Here is a 19,190-nt window from a genome sequence, read left to right as displayed (position 1 = left end):
TGTCTCATTTCATTCTCACAGTTTGGAGGTAAGAACTTGTATCTGGAGCAGTTAAGTAATTTGCCGACCGAAGGGATCAGGGCACAGGCCCTTTCTCCTTGAGTGTAAAGCCCTTTTCTTCTCTCCAGCATTTCCCAGGCTGCTCCAGAACACTGGTATTCCTGTAGGAAAAAGTGCGCCGTGGCCAGAGAAGCTTGCGAAACCCTGGGCTGAACTAGATTAAAACACTTTTTTTCTGTAAAGTGTTTCCTTAGAGCTTTTGTAAATTGTGCCTTGGATAGTTTTAAGAGGGCAGTGTCAATTGCATGATATTTTCCATAGCCGAGATTTGGAAATTGATCTCCTAGAACACTGAGAAATAAAATTGGGGAAACTGCTGTTATGGTGGCTTGAGAAGACTGGAAAGCAGGAAATTAATACAAGGAGAGTTGTGAATGCTGCTGGCCTTGGGAAAAGCCAATGGCCAGCTTGACTTGGAGAATAAAACTGGTGAGGATGAGATAGGAGGAAGAGTATTTCCAGTTGCATTGTTAGTAGGGATTCTGGTTTTGGAGTTGGGATTCTTGGGGGACTATGCATTTTTGTGTAGGTGGCTTTACTTTTCCCTAATCCTGGCACTGCCACTTGTTAGCTCTGTGCCCTGAGGCTGTTTGCCTGTCTGTAAGTGTTGTTTGAGAATTAACATATGGAAATACCTTAGTACAGTGCCTGGAAACAGTGAGTGAGCAATAAATGCGGGCCCTTCTGATCTTACCTAGATGGGATGTTTTCTTCCTCATTCGATGGCTTTTTTAGCCTTTTGTCACAAGGTGGCGTGCCACCTTAAAAATAAGAGAGACTGGAGCCAAATTTGGTTTTTGTTTTGTTTCGAGCCTGCCAGTGCTTATATTTTTGTGGCAGTTTTAATCAGCTTAAGTCATTTTACATAGGGCTTCAGGTGATAATATATGTCTCTTCAATTCCTTTAGTTGTAGAAAATGGGATATTTTAAATTTCTACGAGTAAGTGTGGCAGGGCAGGCCTTCCAGACCCTTGTGGGTTTTGCCGGTGCAGAGAGCACCAGACCATGGTTTGGGAGCAACTTGATTTCTCCCCATCCCAGAGGTCTTGACTGAAAACCAGAACTCTCAGAAAACGGCGTAAACAGGGCTTATTTCCAACTGTTCTGTTACAGGGGCCAGAAAGTGAGTCAGGATGTAAAGTGTATCTACCTCCCACTATCAAAGTTGTGAATTTAGAGACTCATTAACTTTTTATTTTGAAATAACTTCAGACTTACAGGAAAGTTATAAAAATAGTTCAGAGAATTCCTGTATAACCTTTACATTCCCCAAATGTTAACATTTTACCGCATTTACTTTAGTCTATTTTTTTCCTCAGGTGTTTGACCACATGCTGCAGACGCAATGCCTCTTTACCCTTAAAATACTTCTGTGTGTATTTCCCCAAATCACCACTGCCATATGACACCCAAAGCAGGAAATTAACCCTGATCCAGTACTCAGCACTTCACTCAAATTTTGCAGTTGCCCTCCTAACATGCTTTATAGGAAAGAAAGGTCTGCTTTTTTCTGTTCCAGAATCCAGTCTGTGATCACACATTGCATTTAGCTGTCACGTCCCTTTAGTGGCTCTTAACTCTGAAACAATTCTTCAGCCTCTGTCTTCTCTCATGACTAGGTATATTTTTGAAGAATGCCCCTCCATTCGGGCTTGTCTGATGCTACCTCACGATTAAGTTCAGGTTCTGTCTTTTTGGCAGGAATACCACAGAAGCGATGTTTGTTCTGTTTTCAGTCCACCATATCAGCAAGCAGTTAGCCCTCGCAGGGTTGGCGGTTTTAACTTTGCTCACCCGCTCAGGGTGGTGTCCGCCCGGTTTCTCCACTGTAAAGGAGCTGTTGCTCTCCTTTGTAATTACTAAAGCACTTTGTGGGGAAAGAGACTGGTTAATTTAACAAATTGGACAAAGTCATTGTATTTTTTACCAACAGCATTATATGGAGTTGAACTGAAGTGGCCCCGTGACATGACAGGAGGGACATAGAATTTGTTACACAACAAATTATAGTCTTTACCTTACCTGTGGAAGTGCTGCTCCTCTGCTGGAAGGAAAACCCCGATGCAGCGGAGAGGGCGGAGGATTTAGCCTCATCCCGAAATCTGCATGTTTTCAGGCCCTTTCATCCCAGCTGCTCTTGGGCCCAAGCATTGTGCTTTCATCTTACATGAAATTTTTGATATTTTGTTATAAAAAAGAATGTTCTCATAGAAAATGGCTGGAAAATATAGACTAGAAAGAAGAAATTCACATTACCACCTAAAGTTTACTAGTGGCATTTTGGTGTATCGTAAGTTTTAATCTGATTTTACAGGTTACCATGGAAATCTCACCATTCATTTTGACAGTTTTTGTAAGGAAATTCTAAGTCTCAAAGGAACCAAATGTGTTTTTGGAACTTCAGTGGCTTATAAATCAGGATTACTAGCAGTCGCTGTGTATATTTGTGTCTTGTGTGTGTAAATGGCACGCAAATGTATGCATGGCCCTGACTACTGGTACTCTGTACATCTTTTAGTAGTGACATGGGCTGGCCACTTGGGAAGTGTTCGGGGGACACTGGAGGTATGCACAGTTGTACTGAGGTTCACAGTAACGTTTCAGGAAGGAAATACAGTAGTCCCCCTTTCCTTGGTTTCCCTTCCCACCGTTTCAATTCCCTGTGGTCAGCCATGGTCCAAAAGCATCAAATGGAAAATTCCAGAAGTAAACAATTCTTAAGTTTTAAATCGTGTGCTCTTCTGAGTAGTGTGATGAAATCTCGAGCTGTCCCGCTCCATCCCACTCCAGATGTGAATCATCCCTTTGTCCTGTGTATTCACACTGTACATGTGACTTTCTCTTAGTCACTCAGTAGCCATCTCAGTTATCAGATCGACTGTGGTGTCACAGTGCTTGTGTACAAGTAGCCCTACTTTGCTTGATAATGGCTCCAACGCGCAAGAGCAGTGATGCCAGCAACGCGGATCTGCCAGAGAAGCCTTAAAGTGCTTTCCTTAAGTGAAAAGGTGAAAATTCTTAACTTAATAAGGAAAGAAAAAGAAATCATACGCTGAGGTAGCTAAGATCTACAGTAACTTTTATTACAGAGTATTATTATAATTGTTTTATTTTATTATTATTGTTAATCTCTTACTATGCCTAATTTATAAATTAAACTTTATCATAGGTATGTATGTATAGGAAAAAACGGTGTATATTGTGTTTGGTACTATCTGTGGTTTCAGGCATCCACTGGGGGTCTTAGAACATATCTCCCCAGGATAAGGGGGGACTACTGTAGTCATGAAACATATTGATGTAATTGATTAATTGAATTTTATGCCAAACCCTTTATCAGCCCCTTCACAAGGACCTCAGGGTCCTTCCTGGGCTCATCGGCTCTTTAACTCTCTCTTATGCTTTCAACAACAAAAAGTAGACTTCTACCCGCAGAGGATATGTCAAATAGTTCTAGTCATCTGAATACAAATATGAAACAAGTCCAATTCATATTCTTTATAGTTATTTATACCATATTTAATTACAAGGAAAAATAGTTAATATCTTTTGAAAGTAATTTTACATTTTAACTAGGGGTAGGTGTGTAAAGAAACCCTGGGGGTCTGCCTCCCTCTCCTTTTTTTAACGGGCTCAGAGGAGCCACTCCTGCCTGTATTTCTACACGGGGGTGAAATTTTCGGCAGCATCCTCAGGCTTCCTAGAGTGCTGGTGAGTTTCGCTGACCAGCCCTCCCCTGAGCAACAGGCTGCTCCAAGAGCCCAGGTCCCTAGTGTCCCCTCTGACCAGTTTCCACACCCTCCCAGTGCAGGCAGCGTCTCCCTTCACCACACACTGGAAGCCAGGAGGAGGAAATCTCTGACTATATTCCCATCGGGGAGTTCTTGCTTCCTAAGGGGGCTGGTGAGCAGCACCGAAGAGCAGGGAAGACTGCATTAGGTGAAATGCCTGGGTGGATTCTCACTCTCACCAAACAGGAAGAACGGTTTCGCATGTTCTCATCTGAAATACTGGCCGTTTGGTATACGGCCAATTTATTTTGGAGGGTCCTGGGGCACCTCAAAGAGAGATGTCATTTTTCAGTAGCCGAAAGGAGCATTCTAGTGATTCTGCAGACTTACTTAAACACTGTGGACAGGGGTAAGTAGTTGTAAATGAAATAAAAGTCACAAAAGTGGATGCTCCAGGCACCAGCTAGGAATTGAGCTGTCCCCCACTTGGGCAATTCCTGGGTGTGGCGGAAGCAGTGATTTCTCTAGTTATGGTACATCAGCTGGTGTCCTACAGATACAGAGAATGTCTCCTTTCTCTGCCCATACCCTGCCTCCAGCTCTTGCACTGGGGCCTCCCCTCTCCACTCCCATGCCCTCAGCTCCTCACCCTGTTGGCCTCAGCACCATCCAGTATCACCACCCAGAGCTTCCTCTCAGGGCACTGCTGTTCAGTTTTCAATCTGCCCAGCTGAGCACTGCAGAACCCCCAGGGGGCGCTAGTCCTAGTGCAGTCATAGGAGATGTGTACGTTTAAAGAGAAAATTTGTGGCACTTGAAAGCAAAGCATCTTGAAAGATGGATGTCATTATCTAATTCACACAAAGGGCCCTTATAGGCTAGCAGTGGCCTTGATCTGACTAATCCATCATCTCTGGGTGACCTATTCAAGGTCTAGGGCCCACTTTCATCCCTTTATCTGCATACTCCTAACCTCTGAACCAGGCTTCCCTAGTCCATAGTCCATGACGTGCTCTACAGGATACAAGCAAGAATTAAAGACCCTCCTCTCATGTAATATATGACCCCTGAATTACATCATCTCAGTGTCAAATGGGGTCTTGCAGGAACCGTCTGGAACTGTAAAAACCTAAGTAACAGGAGCAGGTGTGTTTTCTCCCATCCAATGAGCACTTCATTGTATAAATCAGGGGTCAGCAAACTCTCTTCTATAAAGGACCAGGCAGTAAATATTTTAGACTCTAGGCATAAAATCTCTGCCACAACTACGCAGTTCTGCCTTGGAGTGCAAAAGCAGCATTGACGATACCGAAATGAATGAGCATCACTGGGTTCCAATAAAACTTTATTTATGGACACAAATTTAAATTTCATATGCTTTTCATGTGTGATGAACTGTTCTTCTTTTGATTCTTTTTCAACCATTTAAAGATGTAAAAACTATTCTTAGCTCACAGGCCATATAAAAACGGAGCAGGCTGCATTTGGCGTGTGGTTGTAGTTGCCCTGTTATAACTGACTTATAAGATTGCTTCCAACTCAAACATTTCATGATTATGTACTTAGCTTGACCAGAAATTAAGTCCTAAGTTAGTATAAGTATTAATCCCATTGAATAGTCATTTATTTTACAGAGTAGAACTGGGTGTTTCTTTTTGTAAAACACTATAAAAAAAAAGGAGTGTCTTGGGGCGAGCCTGGTGGCATAGTGGTTAAGTTAGTGTGCTCTGCTTCCATGGCCCAGGGTTCGCAGGTTCAGATCCCAGGTGTGGACTTACACACTCATCCAGCCATGCTGTGGAGGCATCCCACATATAAAATTTAGGAGGATTGGCACAGATGTTAGCTCAGCCACAGTCTTCCTCACTGAAAAGGAAAAAAACAAGGAGTATCTCATTCAAAAAATTCCTGTCCTTTTTGTTTGATAGGCCAGCCCCACACCTACTTGGGATGTTTACTGAGTTAGGATGGTGAAGACGACCCTGCAGAAGGGCAGCACGTTGGGACTGTTGGTGAACTCAGTATGGGGTTAGTGTCTGCCTGTCCCCTACAAGGCAGTCACCTGGGAGAGCCTGGCCCTGGAGAGGCACGTGGAAACAGTGCTGGGCCCAGGCTTGAGTTCTGAGTCTGTCACTAACTTAAGCCACTGCCTTCAACTAAGAACGGCCTTTCTAGGCCTGAACCTCAGTGACCCCCCTGCCCCAGGACACCAGCCCAATTCCACCATGAACCCAGATCAGCCTTAACAGAATCTGGTCCCCACGGGCAGCCTGCTTGCCCCTGACAGGCTGTAACCCCCTTTTCGGCCGGGCAGCACAGATGAGCTTATTTTCTAACAGAATTGACCTGTCCCCCTTCCTGCTGGGCTCAAACCCTTAACCTGTCCTCTTTCTGCTGTACATACGTCCTCCTCTCCTCACAGAGCCGCATCCCATGGCCCAGCGGAGGCGCCTCTTCCATCTTCAATTCCCTAAATGATCTGAGGTAGGTCTTCACAATTTCCACCTACGAACCCTTCCTCCAAACCTGTCCCAACTCAACTTGCACCTAAGAGATAAAGTAGACGTCTCACAGGAGGACTTGTCTGGGCTCGGGGCTGCGGGTGGCTGTCCTTTTTTCTCTGCCACCCTGCATGGCAGGGGACAATGCTTGGCTAGAAAGTCAGCCCAAGGGGCCGGCCCAGTGGCGCAGCAGTTAAGTGTGCACATTCCACTTTGGCGGCCTGGGGTTTGCTGGTTTGGATCCCGGGTGCAGACATGGCACTGCTTGGCAAGCCATGCTGTGGTAGGCCTCCCACATAGAAAGTAGAGGAAGAGGGGCACGGATGTTAGCTCAGGGTGAGTCTTCCCCAGCAAAAAAAAAAAAAAGCCCAAGAGCCAATCCCTCACCAGCAGCACAGAGCTCCAATGAGAGAGAGAAGGTGGGTCCATCAACCAGCACTAGAAGCTTCTTATACCTACTGTCAGTGTCTCCCCTTCTCATTTTCAAGGTTAGGCTGCCAGTAGGGGCTTCTTTCTAAAGCAGACCCTACAGCAACTGTGTCACATTGTGTGTGTGTGTGTGTGTGTGGGCGGGGGTGGGGTGGGGTGGGTGAAGCTACACATCCATTTCCTTAATGCAAAGAGTCATAAATAGGGTTTTAATTCATACCTTTTAAACAAAAGAGCCTGTCAATACCTGCACACTCAGAAGACTCGCATGCCCAGTGGATATCATCACTACTGTGCATTAGCTGGTTCTCTTTACTGCCCACAAGCCCCTGCCTTGCTCAACACGTGATTCATCGCATAGAAATGAAATGCTAATGCAGCTTCTGAAAATCCCCTTTATACTTTTTTGAGGAACCAAGTGACACATGTAGAAAGTTCTTGCTGAATGACCATGAGGCCTCAGAAGTTCTACGGGTGTTATTTAAGAAAACAAAAGCTTTAGCTGCAGTAACTCTAAAAAGTTGAAACTTTGGAGAAAATAAGCCAAAATAAAGAAGGTAAAGTGGAAAGGAAAAACCTCACCTAGACTTGTAAAAAGTCAATTACATAGTCTTTTATTTCTAGCTTGAAAAAAAACACTTAAATTACAAGGAAAATATTTACAGGATTCATCACGTTTTAAGCTGGGAGACTGGATGTGGGAGGGTGCTCAGTGTCCCTTGCTGGGACAGGCTGGGACAGATTAGGTGACCTGCCCGAGGGTCCACAGCTCACTCGTCAGAGTCAAGGAGAGGACTCGGTCTCCGGACTGCCTGGCCCAACCGACAATGAACAAAATATCACAGGTGTGCCAGAGCCATTTTGCTAACAAATAATTACAGGCTTGTTTAGTGTTTAAGAGAAATCTTAATTATTCTGAGAGATCTCTGTAGAATCATCCTAGCGACGTGTATGATTGAGAAAATTCTTAAAGAAAAACAAATAAGCTTGTCTCCCCGATGAGACCCACTGCTTCTCCCCAGGCGCCACTGGCCTTTCTGGGACAGTGACATGGAGTAGTGGGCTCCGTAAAGTCCTGACAGGGACATCAGCAGCTTCAGGAGCTCAGTCCTCTTCCTGCAGGCCGGTGGAGCAGGCCAATGCTTTGCTTCAAAGTGCTTTGGAGAACATCTTCTTACTCCTTCTCTGGAAACACAACGACAGACACAGAGTCCCAGGCATCTTCCGTTGGGGAGCTGTCCTTGTCCAAGGCGTCTAAGATAGGCTGAGCCGGGTCCTTTAAATACTGGAAAAGGTTGAAAACGAACATTGTAACTAGTTTATCAGTTCAAAAGACCAGACCTTTTACTTAAGTTTCAGTTGGCACAATCATATTTTATACAAGTGTAACTTCCTCTTCTGTTCACCAACGAAACAACTTCTGAAACTTGAACACCTCTTCGCCCCCATCTCATAAATAACTTGGACACAAATCCAAGGGCCAGCGAGCTAACGCTGTGAAGATGTGAAAGGGCACAACTCAGGAAAAGTAAGCTCTGATTGCTGCCCTGGCTGCAGGCCTCTGGATTATTAATCCTAAAATGTCTCTCAAATTCTGACTTTTCGGTGAAGGAGGAAACAGGCCCTCTTGTTCACCTACAATGAGGGAAAAGAGGGAAAGCTCACGAGCATTTTTCTCAGCCACTCCACCCACTGGTTGTTTCTCCTTCACACAACACCCAAGAAGATGAGAATCCGGGCTTGCAGGACACTGATCGCGGCAGTCCTGGGGGTATGGGAAAGCGGAGGTCCTCACTATAAAGTGATATTCCACAGTGCCTAACCATCCGTCTCCCCATGGCCTCTGCTTTCGGCTTGGCCGTCAATTCACCACGTTACCAAGAATCTACCGCCTAGCTCTTGGAAATGCCGAAAGATACTGCGATACAGTAAGCTCAGAGCTGACTGATTAAAAGAGGAACAACGATGAATCACGTGCACTTGTGAAACCTCAAAAATATACGTGAAACAGGATTCAGTATGCTCATGTAACTTCAGCGACTTTTGATATGTATTTTTCACACTTTCCTAGGAAAGGGAACCAAAAGACTGTATGTTGTAGATACAGCCCCCAAAGGAATAACTAGTAGTCAGTTCATTTACTAGGGTCCAGCTGGCGGTTCTACTGTGAGAGAGAGATTATTAACACAAGTGAAATTCTGAGACCGCTGAAAGCTGTTATTTTGTGACAATATTAACCCAGGAAGGCTTTGGCTTATTTTTGTTTGTTTGTTTTGTGGTAAGAACACTTTAAAATGAGTTGTACCCTCTTAAGAAATTTTTCAGTGCACAATACAGAATTGCTAACTATAGGCGAGAGGTTGCACAGCAGATCTCCAGAACTTACTCATCTTGCGTAACTGAAACTTTATACCCGTTGAACAGCAATGCCTGTTTCCCCCTCCTGTGGTCCCTGGGAACCACCATTCTACTCTCTGCTTCTATGAATCTGACCATTTTAGATGCCCCATCTAAGTGGAATCATGCAGGATCTGTATGGAGCTTCTAGTCGAGAATTTGACATGTAATTTGTATAATGTCTGTGTACTTTAAATACCTCATAAGAGATGAAGGAAAACAGGTGACTGTAACTCTTTCTAGAGGCCCCACTCTGTCTTCACAGACTAGATAGAACAGAATAAAGATTCTGTTTTCAGTACCTTCACCCCGATTTTACTGGAGAATAATAAGCCTCCAGAAGCAAATACTTTTAAACTTTCTTCTATCAGCTAGCTTCTGATCCTAAGAATGTCCTGACTATGTCCTCAGAGGGCCCAGCTGCCTCACCGGGCCTCAGGGGACTGGGGCTGTGTAGGAACACAAGACCCACTCCACTTGTCTTTCTCAAGCCTTTTAAAATACTAGTAACATCCCCTGAGCGCCTGGTGTGCAAGGTCTTGTGCTTCCGGCTCTGTGCACTTACTCTAGGGTCCTCCTAAGTGCACCCTGTCAGCCCAGAGCTCCTGCTCTTGACGGCTGTCTCCACAGCCTTACCATCCTCCAGCCAGGCTTCCTTGGGGGCATTCTCCCAAAAGCACAGGACCAATATGCTGCCTCGTGGGAGGGACCTACCGCAGCCCATCCCTTGGCCAGGCCAGGCCACCATTTTTGCCAACCTCTTGCCATTTAAAAAATATTTTTTAAAATTCTGGTAAAATACACATAATATAAAATGTAGCATCTTAACCGTTTTGAAATGTGCAGCTCAGTAATGTACAGTGTGTTTGCGTTGTCATGCCATCATCACCACCATCCATCTCCAAAACTTTTTTCGTTTTGCAAAATTGAAACTCCCTACCCATTAAATGCTAACTGCCCATTTCCTCCTCCCCCCAGACCCTGGCAACCACCATTCTCCATTGTGTCTCAATGAAGTGAACTACTCTAAGCACCTTCTACAGATGGGATCCTGTAGTATTTGTCTTTTTGTGATGAGTTTATTTCACTTATCATAATGTGTCAGGGTTCATCCATGTTGTAGCATGGGTCAGAATTTCCTTCCTTTTTAAGGCTAATATGCCCTTGTATGTGTAGACCACATTTTATTTATCCATTCTCCATCCCTGGACACTTGGGTTGCTTCTGCCTTTTGGCTATTGTGAATAATGCTGCTGAACATGGGTGTACAAACAACCCTGTACCTCTATGAACTCAAATCTCTGTCTCCATGGCTTTATCCACTGCTGTACTCTTAGGTGTTACTAGGGGACTATGGAGTGCGGACATGTCACTCATTTATTTATTTATTATTATTTTATTATTATTATTATTATTATTTTTTGAAGACGATTAGCCCTGAGCTAGCATCTGCTGCCAATCCTCCTCTTTTTTGCTGAGGAAGACTGGCCCTGAGCTAATATCCATGCCCATCTTCCTCTACTTTTTATGTGGGACGCCTGCCACAGCATGGCTTGACAAGTGGTGCCATGTCGGCACCCGGGATCCAAACTGGTGAACCGCGGGCCACCAAAGCGGAACGTGCGAACTTAACCGCTGCAACACCAGCCGGCCCCAATTATTATTTTTTTAAAGATTGGCACCTGAGCTAACAACTGTTGCCAATCTATTTTTTCTTTCTGCTTTTTCTCCCCAGTACATAGTTGTATATTTTAGCTGTGGGTCCTTCTAGTTGTGACACGTGGGGTGCCACCTCAACGTGGCCTAATGAGTGGTGCCATGTCCACGCTCAGGACCTGAACCAGTGAAACCCTGGGCCGCCAAAGCGGAGCGTGCGAACTTAACCACTCGGCCACGGGGACAGCCCCACGTCACTCACTTAGACATGTGCACACATACCTCTTCTATTTGTACTGGGATGCTTGGCGGAGACTGAAACCAGTATTTAACCAGGCCTCTGTATTTCAGGACCAGGAAGAGACAGGCCCCTGCCATCGCCGACAGCAACAGAAAGGTTCCAATGGCGATGAGAATCACTTGCTGAAGCTTGGTGGAGGCTAAAAAGATGACATGAAAGTGAGCAGGAGGACCATCCCACACATGATAGAAACATCGGGTAATTTTTCATGCACCACTGCGTAGTGTTCATGTCCTGGTAAGATGGACAGATGCTGCCCCTCCTCCCCCAGCCCCATAGGCTTAAATTAATAGCTAGTGAAGGCAATGCAAAAATAAGGCAAGGGTTAGCTGTCTGGCGGCTCTTGCTTCCAGAGATCTCAGCACGAGCTCCTCAGACCCACAGTTAAGTGCTCTGTTCTCGCCCCCTTCTCTCTGCATCTCCCCACTCCCACCACCCTTCACCTAATAAGCAACCCCTGATTTCACTATTTTAGGAGTATTCTTTTCCCAGCTCAGAAAGGACATAAGAAGGCGTGTGTTACCTACCATCTGCCATCGTTTCGTAGCAAGATATGCTGCTTAAATGCCCGGGTCTAGAGATGTTTAGCATTGTCCAAAGTAGTTGTGCCTTGACTTGTAAACAGTATACCGTTAAGGGTTTTAAATCACTCAACACAATGGAGTTGGTCATGAAAGGCCCTGCAACCTGGGTAAAAAACACCAACACCACACAGGTGAATCACCCGAGTAGACACGGTCAAGCCACTTCCATCCTCTCAAAGGTTTCCTCAAATTCACAGTGAAACACAACCACCAATAAAGAAGAAAATTCTGTTCTTAAAGAGCCAATAGCTTACGCTGGACAGATGCTATACATGAGAACTGGTGAGGAGTGTGAAGAAAGATGCTGATGGCTTCAGGGCTGTTGTTCTGGCTGGGAGGCCTCGGAGGGGCCATCACAACCACGGAGGGACCAAAACTGGAATTTAGCAAATCTCAATTTTCCCTTTTAAAATGAACATTTGCTATTTCATGGTTAATCTTATCTAGATACTTCACATTAGTCAACAAACAGAGAAAAAAATAATTCTAGGAAATAATGTTCCTTTAGTTCCCAACTTGCTTCTAGTTTTAACTGAAATGTGCGGATTCCTCTCATAGTTTTGGTTAAAATGATCTTAGCAATTTATGTAATCGGCAAACAGCTGGGTCCCAAATTCTTAGAGGATTCTGTCTCCTCTCCAAGTCCTTGTGCTGCCCTCACTCAGGCCTTGTCACCTCCACACCTGGGTCACTCCAGTTAATGGCTGGGGTGACCAGATGTTGTCACTGAAACCAGTATTTCAGGCATCTGTATTTCAGGACCAGGAAAAGACGGGCCCCTGCCAAATGGGCCCCTGCCAATGACAAAGTTGTCACCGTTCCACAAGGAAATGAGAAAAAGATGGATCATATTATGGCAATATGGGATTTCTTCTAAAGGACTACTTTCTTATTTTGAGATACAGAAGAATATGCGATAGCCATTTGAAATGGTGGTATAACATGATCCGTAACATCAAAGATGAAGCTGCTAGGACATTGACTGAGAAAAAGGTTATTCAATAGTATATGGAACATAATCTTACTTTAAAAAATTTCAAATAATCATGTTATTTATTAATAATAGGATTACAAATGATTTAAAATTTTTTTCCTTTTGTTTAATGGTGATGGACTGCCAGGGCCGGGGGACAAAAGTTTTTGCTCATGATGCCACATAAAGCCATTTTAAGGACAAAATTCCCTTGTGTTTATTTCAGCAGACAGGGGGCATTTCTGAAATTGAGAATCACACGTTGCAGAGAAGAGCTAACATTCTGGCCTGAGACTGCTGTCCTTGGATAGGCCTGCTTGCAAGGCTGACCCACGGCTGGCACCTGGAAACCTGGATTTCAGGAGTGTTCCCTCCATTTCCTGCCTGATAAGGGTGGTTTATTGTACAAACAATGTGGTTTATGCTGAACACTGCTTTCCTTTTGGGAGTGTGGAATTTTGATATGTGCTGGGCAGAGGGTGCCCACATGACCTGCCCCCATAAAACCCCTGGGCGCTGAGTCTCTAATGAGCCTCCCTGGTGGACAATATTTCAGATGTGTTGTCACAGCTTGTTGTGAAGGAATTAAGTGTGTCCTGTGTGACTCTGTCGGGAGAGGAGTCTCGGAGGCTTGTGCCTCGATTCCTCCAGACTCGGCCCCATGGGCCTCTTCCCTTTGCAGATTTTGCTTTATGTCCTGTCTTTGCAATAAATCATAGCTGTGAGCTCAACTCTATACCAAGTCCTGTAAGACCTTTGAGCAAATCTAGGGGTTGGTCTTGGGGACCCCCAACACACAGCTGGAATGGAGATCATGCCAGTGGCTTTCAGAGTCATTTTAGCCCTAGAATCGTTTGTCCATGAAAGTCCAAAGTCAAGAAGCTCTGGGTGAAAAGGGCTTTGGGGTCTCCGCAGATTCCAACTTATAACTCAACTGTTTCATTTTACACCAGAGGAAACTGCAGCCTAGAATGGCTAAGTGACATTGAACTAGTTCCAAGTAGTGGAAACACGGTCCATGCACTTTTCATTAGGGCACACTGCTCAGGGAGGCTGGTTTCAACGTCCTGGAGGGGAGTCCTCAGCACTGCGCAGCCTGCCCAGCTCTAGGACACCAACGGCAATTCACCCTCTGGGGGCTGATTCGGTGGAGTGAAGCCATCCACTCCGTCATAAGCAACAAAAGTATGGCCAGGCCCCTGGTAGGAGCGCTGTAACATGGTGCATTCTGGACAAGAAACCAACTCAATGGTGGAGGAAAAATGTCATCAGAGTGCCCATCCTTTCTCCTGCATTTCCAGCGCCACATCTGACGTCCAGGACGTATATAGCCCAGGATGTATATGGAAGAGGCAGTCGCCTCTCCCTTCCAGATTCTTCTAGGCTTTCTCTATTCCAGTTGAACAGCTCTTGACCTCCAATTTGGGGAAATGATTATGTCCTTCTTTACTACATGCTAAGAGTCTGTTCTTTGTGAGTTTTGCCTTCCCAGTGTTTTTAGATTCACCATAAAGAAACAAAGAGAAAGTGCAAATATAAACTATGTGGGAGAAAACCTGTGAGTCAGAGCATGGCCCCTGGGGCCAGATGTCTGTCTCTGCTTTGCTAGCTGCCAGCCGCTGACTTGGGGCAAGCTACTTCACCACCTAATCTCCCTCTCTGTGAAAGAGCTTGTTATAAAGATGAATTGAGATGTAGCTAAAAGGCCTGGCCCAGTGCCACACACAAAAGAAAGCTCTCGATAAACATAAGCTCTTATCATTATTATAAAAATTATAATAATGTTGAAATTAAGAAATCATGAAGTTTACGTAGATAGTAAAACCTTATTAAATGTAGCCTAGATAATCAGGCCTGGAGATGATTAAAGGCCATGATTTTTTTCTTGGGCTACCCAGGTACCTGTGTCAATGGTATTCCTGCCACAGTCCCTCGGGTAGCTTGCGTTCTGACAGAGCCAAGCCCTGGCTGTTCTCCATGTGCTGAGCCCTCTCAAACCCCCTGGTCCTGCTCCCTAGAAGGCTCTCCTTCCACTAGACTTTTCACCTGTTCACATAAGCCTTCTCTGCAAACTGTTCAAACCAGAGAAATGTATACAGTTGACCCCTGCAGACTGCAGTGGTGGATTCCTTGTAGAAACAGGCCCACTGAACCTCCCCAAACTCCAGTGGGGGCAAAGGCACCATGAGCACCGGCCAAGTCTGGACCCCCAAGAATGGGGCAGGGTGGTGTCAGAGGGGCCCCTCTGCTGGGCCTGGTGGAAGGGAGGTCTCAGCACAGTGAGGAGAACGCAGGCCTTGAAAAGGAGGATGAACCCAGCTAAGTCTCAGCGTGAAGGCCACACGGGGATCCCCTGTTCCCCCCGCCTGTTTTAAAGTTTACTTTCTTTTGCTGTATCAGAATCTCCGAAGAAAAGAAAATCAAAACAAAGCAGCAAAATGCTCTTGCCTTTTGGATTCCTGCCTTTTCCTTTTCCCAGTAATGGACGTAATACTGAAAAGCGACCGTGGAATCATAGATGTCAAAGGGAGGGGACAACTTGATGATAAGGGAGCCTTCTCCTGGGGTCACCCAAATGTTTTCTGGAGGCCCAATGGTAACTGGAATAGAATTACAAAAACAAAAAAGGTTATCAATATATGTACATACACACACATGTTGTATATGTAGAGATACACAACATGTATGTTGTATATACACAAATTATTTGCATACTATACATTAATATATAATTCTCTCTCTCTCTCTCTCTATATATATACTGTGTATACATACACACACACACACATATACTTATGTATGCAATGAGTTTACATTCAGGCACACAAGACTACCAGAGACTGCCCCGGGCACACGATTTACTTGCACGGCTATGGGGCAGGAAGCCGGGTGGGGCCACAGTGCAGCACCAGGGGCTTCTTGCCTTCAGGGGAACGAGGGGTCCTCACAGCAGTCCACCTAGCGGCCCAGAGACCAACCCTGCCCACCTCACAAGTCAGCTTGGGTAACTGGCAGGTACAGGAGCCCCCCGGCTTAAAGGCCACCAGAACTTCTCATAACGCCACCACAGGACCAGTTTCCAGAGTCCCCACGAGGAACACAGCCAGTTCTAAGAACCATGGCACTCGGCAAAGCCCCGAGACGTGGCTTCCTACCACGTATTTAAGATTGTCCCAGGTGAGATGCCGTTTACCAGTCAGGGGTCATTTCGACCATGTGCCATGCTGCCTAGTAACAGAGTTGACATACCACCTTTATCAGGTTTCCAGAGAAACAGAGCTGGGAGGTTACCCAAAGCTCAAATTTTCATATAGAGGGGGAAGAGATTTTGTTAGCCCTCACCTACAATTTCTATATCAATGAACAAAAGTGGTATTTACAAACCTTTCAATATATTTGTCTCCTAGCTTATTGTAATACTGTGTTTAAAAATATAATAGCTCCAGCAATTCCACTTCTGGGTATTCGTCCAAAGAAAATGAAAACATGAACTCGAAAAGGTATCTGCATGCCCATGTTCACTGTAGCATTATTTATAATAGCCAAGACATGGAAGCAACCTAAGTGTCCCCTGATGGATGAATGGATAAAGAAAATGTGGTGTGTATACACACACACGGAATATTATTCAGCCATTAAAAAGAAGGAAATCTCTTCCATTTGCAGCAACATGGATGGGACCTTGAGAGCATTATGCTAAGAGAAATAAGTCAGACAGAGAAAGACAAATACCGTATGATCTCACTTATATGTGGAATCCAAAAAAAAAAAAAGAACTCATAGATACGGAGAACAGATTGGTGGTTGCCAGAGGCGGGGGGTGGGTGAAATGGGTGAAGGGGGTCAAAAGGTACAAACTTCCAGTTCTAAGATAATAAGTCCTGGGGATGTCATGCACAGCATGGTGACTAGAGTTAATAATACTGTATTGTATATTTGAAACTCGGTAAGAGGTAGGTCTTAAAGATTCTCATTACAAGAAAAAAAATTGTAACTATGTGAGGTGATGATATTAACGAGACTTACTGTGGTGATCATTTTGCTACATGCAAATATCAAGTCTTTATGTTGTACGCTTGAAACTAGTATAATGTATGTAATTACATCTCAATTTAAAAAAAGAAAAAATATAATAACTGCAAAATATTACCATCGTAAGTCTGTGTGTCAAGGCTTTTCATATAATTTGCAGGGTAGCCAAGGACTATGACTCATGATGTCCTATAAATGAAAGGTCGTGGCATTTATCAAGCGAGCATTTAAACTGTGTAATTAACTGCAGGAACTCAGATCAAAGTGCAGCCTGGGTCCTACAGGTTCTGAGAGGCCTGTATCTGTACGTTTTACACCCACAGGCGCTCAGATCACTGGGAACAGTTATGTGTTCACGATGGTGGGCCTGGATTTCTCTTACGTGTGCACACTGTCCCCTAGGCTCTCCCAGGTTGGCGAGGGTTAGGCATATGGTCTGGCCACCTTTCACTCTGTGCAGAAGTAACTGGTCCCCACAGGGTTTGCACCTGTGCCTCTATCTCATTTGTTCTGATGGAGGAACTAGGCCTAGATAGAGACAGGGCCAGGCCTGGCCCCCTGCCAGCCAGAGGGATGTTAGCAGATGGGCTGGGAGTGGCCAAAAGCTCTTTCATTGAACCTGCTCATGGACGCCAGCACAGGCATTCTCAAGCTTCCCTTTCAACAGCTAAGTGATGGAGCATGGGCAGGCACACCGACCTGCAGGGCCCAGCTGCCTGCTGTAGGTCCCTCACCTCGGCAGGAAGAGTCTCTAGACTCTTCCATGACTTAGACACGGGAGTGGGCGTGGGAGCATGGACGCCAGCCAGGAATAGTCACCGCTAACAGGTCAGCGCTGAAAGACCCGCCCTTCTGAGCAAAGTCCTAGGTCTGGAATCTGATACCAACCTGATAAGCCTGTTTCTCGAGAAGGCCTTCTCTCACTGCACTGAAGGAAGGCTCAGGGCAACTCGGGATGACTGTTGATGGCAGCTTCCACACACACAGTGATGACTACCAACCAGGCAACACGGACTCTACGTGCGTGTCCACACAGATCCATGTAACCACCACAGAAGGTTATCCCCACTTCCCAGAGCGGGAATCTGAAGCCCAGAGGTGAAAATAACTTGGCCAGAGTGACAGCCAGTAAATGGAAGAGCTGGGATTTGAACTCAGGTTTATGTGAAGGCAAAGTCTGCCCTCCTCAGCCACATCTCCTCCCTCCACCCTCCAGCACTTGGTAAGCCATCGTCATATTGGTTATTCATCCTAAATCCACCGCAAGTGGTGAGAGCAGAGATGGGATTTGAGAACACCACTGCCTCCAACTTTACAAGTGAGGGGCGGAGGATGAGAACCCAGACAGCAACTAACCGAGAACACTGCTGCCCAGCTCAGGCTGGGAGGCCAGGGAGCAGCCACTGGCCGACACTGGACCAACACGTCCATGACACATCCCGCTTCGGTTACCATCTCTTGTCCCCTGGGTGGTAGCCGGTAACCACCATTACTCTTTTTAAACTAATTCCCACTTAGGTGACATTTTATGGCTCAAATGTGTGACGGTCCTCTACTCAAGGACAAATGACTTGTCCACAGTTGACAATCAGCTGGCAAGGACTCCACTGTCTGCTCTTTCCACCCCCACATCACCTAGCTCAAGCCATTAAAGTTTTTTTTTCTTAGCTTCCTATTACAGAAAATTTCAAACACACAGAAAGTAGAGAGAAGATCGTGACAGCAGCTCACGTACTCATCATCCAACTTTAAATCAACCGTCAAGTCACGGACAGTTTTGTTTCTTCTGTGCCCATCCTCCTTGCCCATGCCCCTCCCACTCTCTGAATTATTTTGAATCAATCTCAGACATCACATCATTTCACCAGTAAATACTTCAGTATGTATCTCTGAAAGATAGGACTCCTCCTTTTTAAAAAACATAAACAAAATCCCACTATAACACCTAAAATAAATTTAATAATTACTTAATATATTGGCAAATATCTAGATTTCCATACTTTGTCTTTGCATAACCTGTAGACACTGAAGAAACATCGGGCACAGCTGACCATGTGACAAAGGAATCATTGAAGGAACAAATGTACAAACTAGTATGTGACGATTCTTATGCCCCTTTCCAATATCTGGGAGCACATCGGTTCATTCAATTATTCAACAAATATTTACTGAATATCTACCACGTGCCAGGCACCATTCAGGGCTGAACTAAAATCTTTCTTGAACATAAAAGAAACTGTGCCAGAAGAGGTAAGGGTGATCAGTGAAGCCAATAGGCTGGCAACCCCTCCAGCACAGAGGTTGGTAAACTTTTTCAGCAAATTGCTAAAGTAAATTTAGGCTTTGCAGGCTAGAAAGCCCATGTTGCAACTACTCAACTCTACTGTGGTAGCATGGACGCCTCCACAGACAATCCATTAAAAGATGGTGAAACTGCATTCCAATAAAACTTTATTTACAACAACAGGTTGGTGGGCAGGATTTGGCCTGCAGGCTGTAGTTTGCCGACCGCTAGTCTAGCAAAT

At 45.1% G+C, this 19,190-nt stretch overlaps 1 protein-coding gene and 1 long non-coding RNA gene across 5 annotated transcripts in view; one reads left to right on the top strand and one right to left on the bottom strand.

Moving 5' to 3' along the window:
* Positions 1-7,320: 7,320 nt before the first annotated feature.
* The window catches only part of IFNGR2 (interferon gamma receptor 2), a 30,073-nt gene continuing 18,203 nt past the window's right edge, over positions 7,321-19,190 (bottom strand). For all 4 annotated transcript variants that reach the window (XM_070252330.1, XM_070252329.1, XM_070252328.1 and 1 more), the window contains 4 exons: positions 15,082-15,233; positions 11,604-11,763; positions 11,058-11,215; positions 7,321-8,007 (listed from right to left, as the gene is read on the bottom strand). In XM_070252330.1, coding sequence (XP_070108431.1) covers positions 7,897-8,007; positions 11,058-11,215; positions 11,604-11,763; positions 15,082-15,233 — 581 coding nt within the window. In that variant the 3' untranslated portion in view covers positions 7,321-7,896. The remainder of the gene's footprint in view (positions 8,008-11,057; positions 11,216-11,603; positions 11,764-15,081; positions 15,234-19,190) is intronic.
* On the top strand, positions 11,134-13,369 carry LOC138920915 (uncharacterized). Its single transcript, XR_011432921.1, has 2 exons — positions 11,134-11,274; positions 12,860-13,369. It is a non-coding gene; the product is annotated as an uncharacterized lncRNA (long non-coding RNA).

The sequence above is a fragment of the Equus caballus genome, chromosome 26 (assembly GCF_041296265.1).
Source record: "Equus caballus isolate H_3958 breed thoroughbred chromosome 26, TB-T2T, whole genome shotgun sequence".
Classification (NCBI taxonomy): Eukaryota; Metazoa; Chordata; class Mammalia; order Perissodactyla; family Equidae; genus Equus; species Equus caballus.
This window is presented reverse-complemented; position numbering and strand designations above follow the sequence as displayed.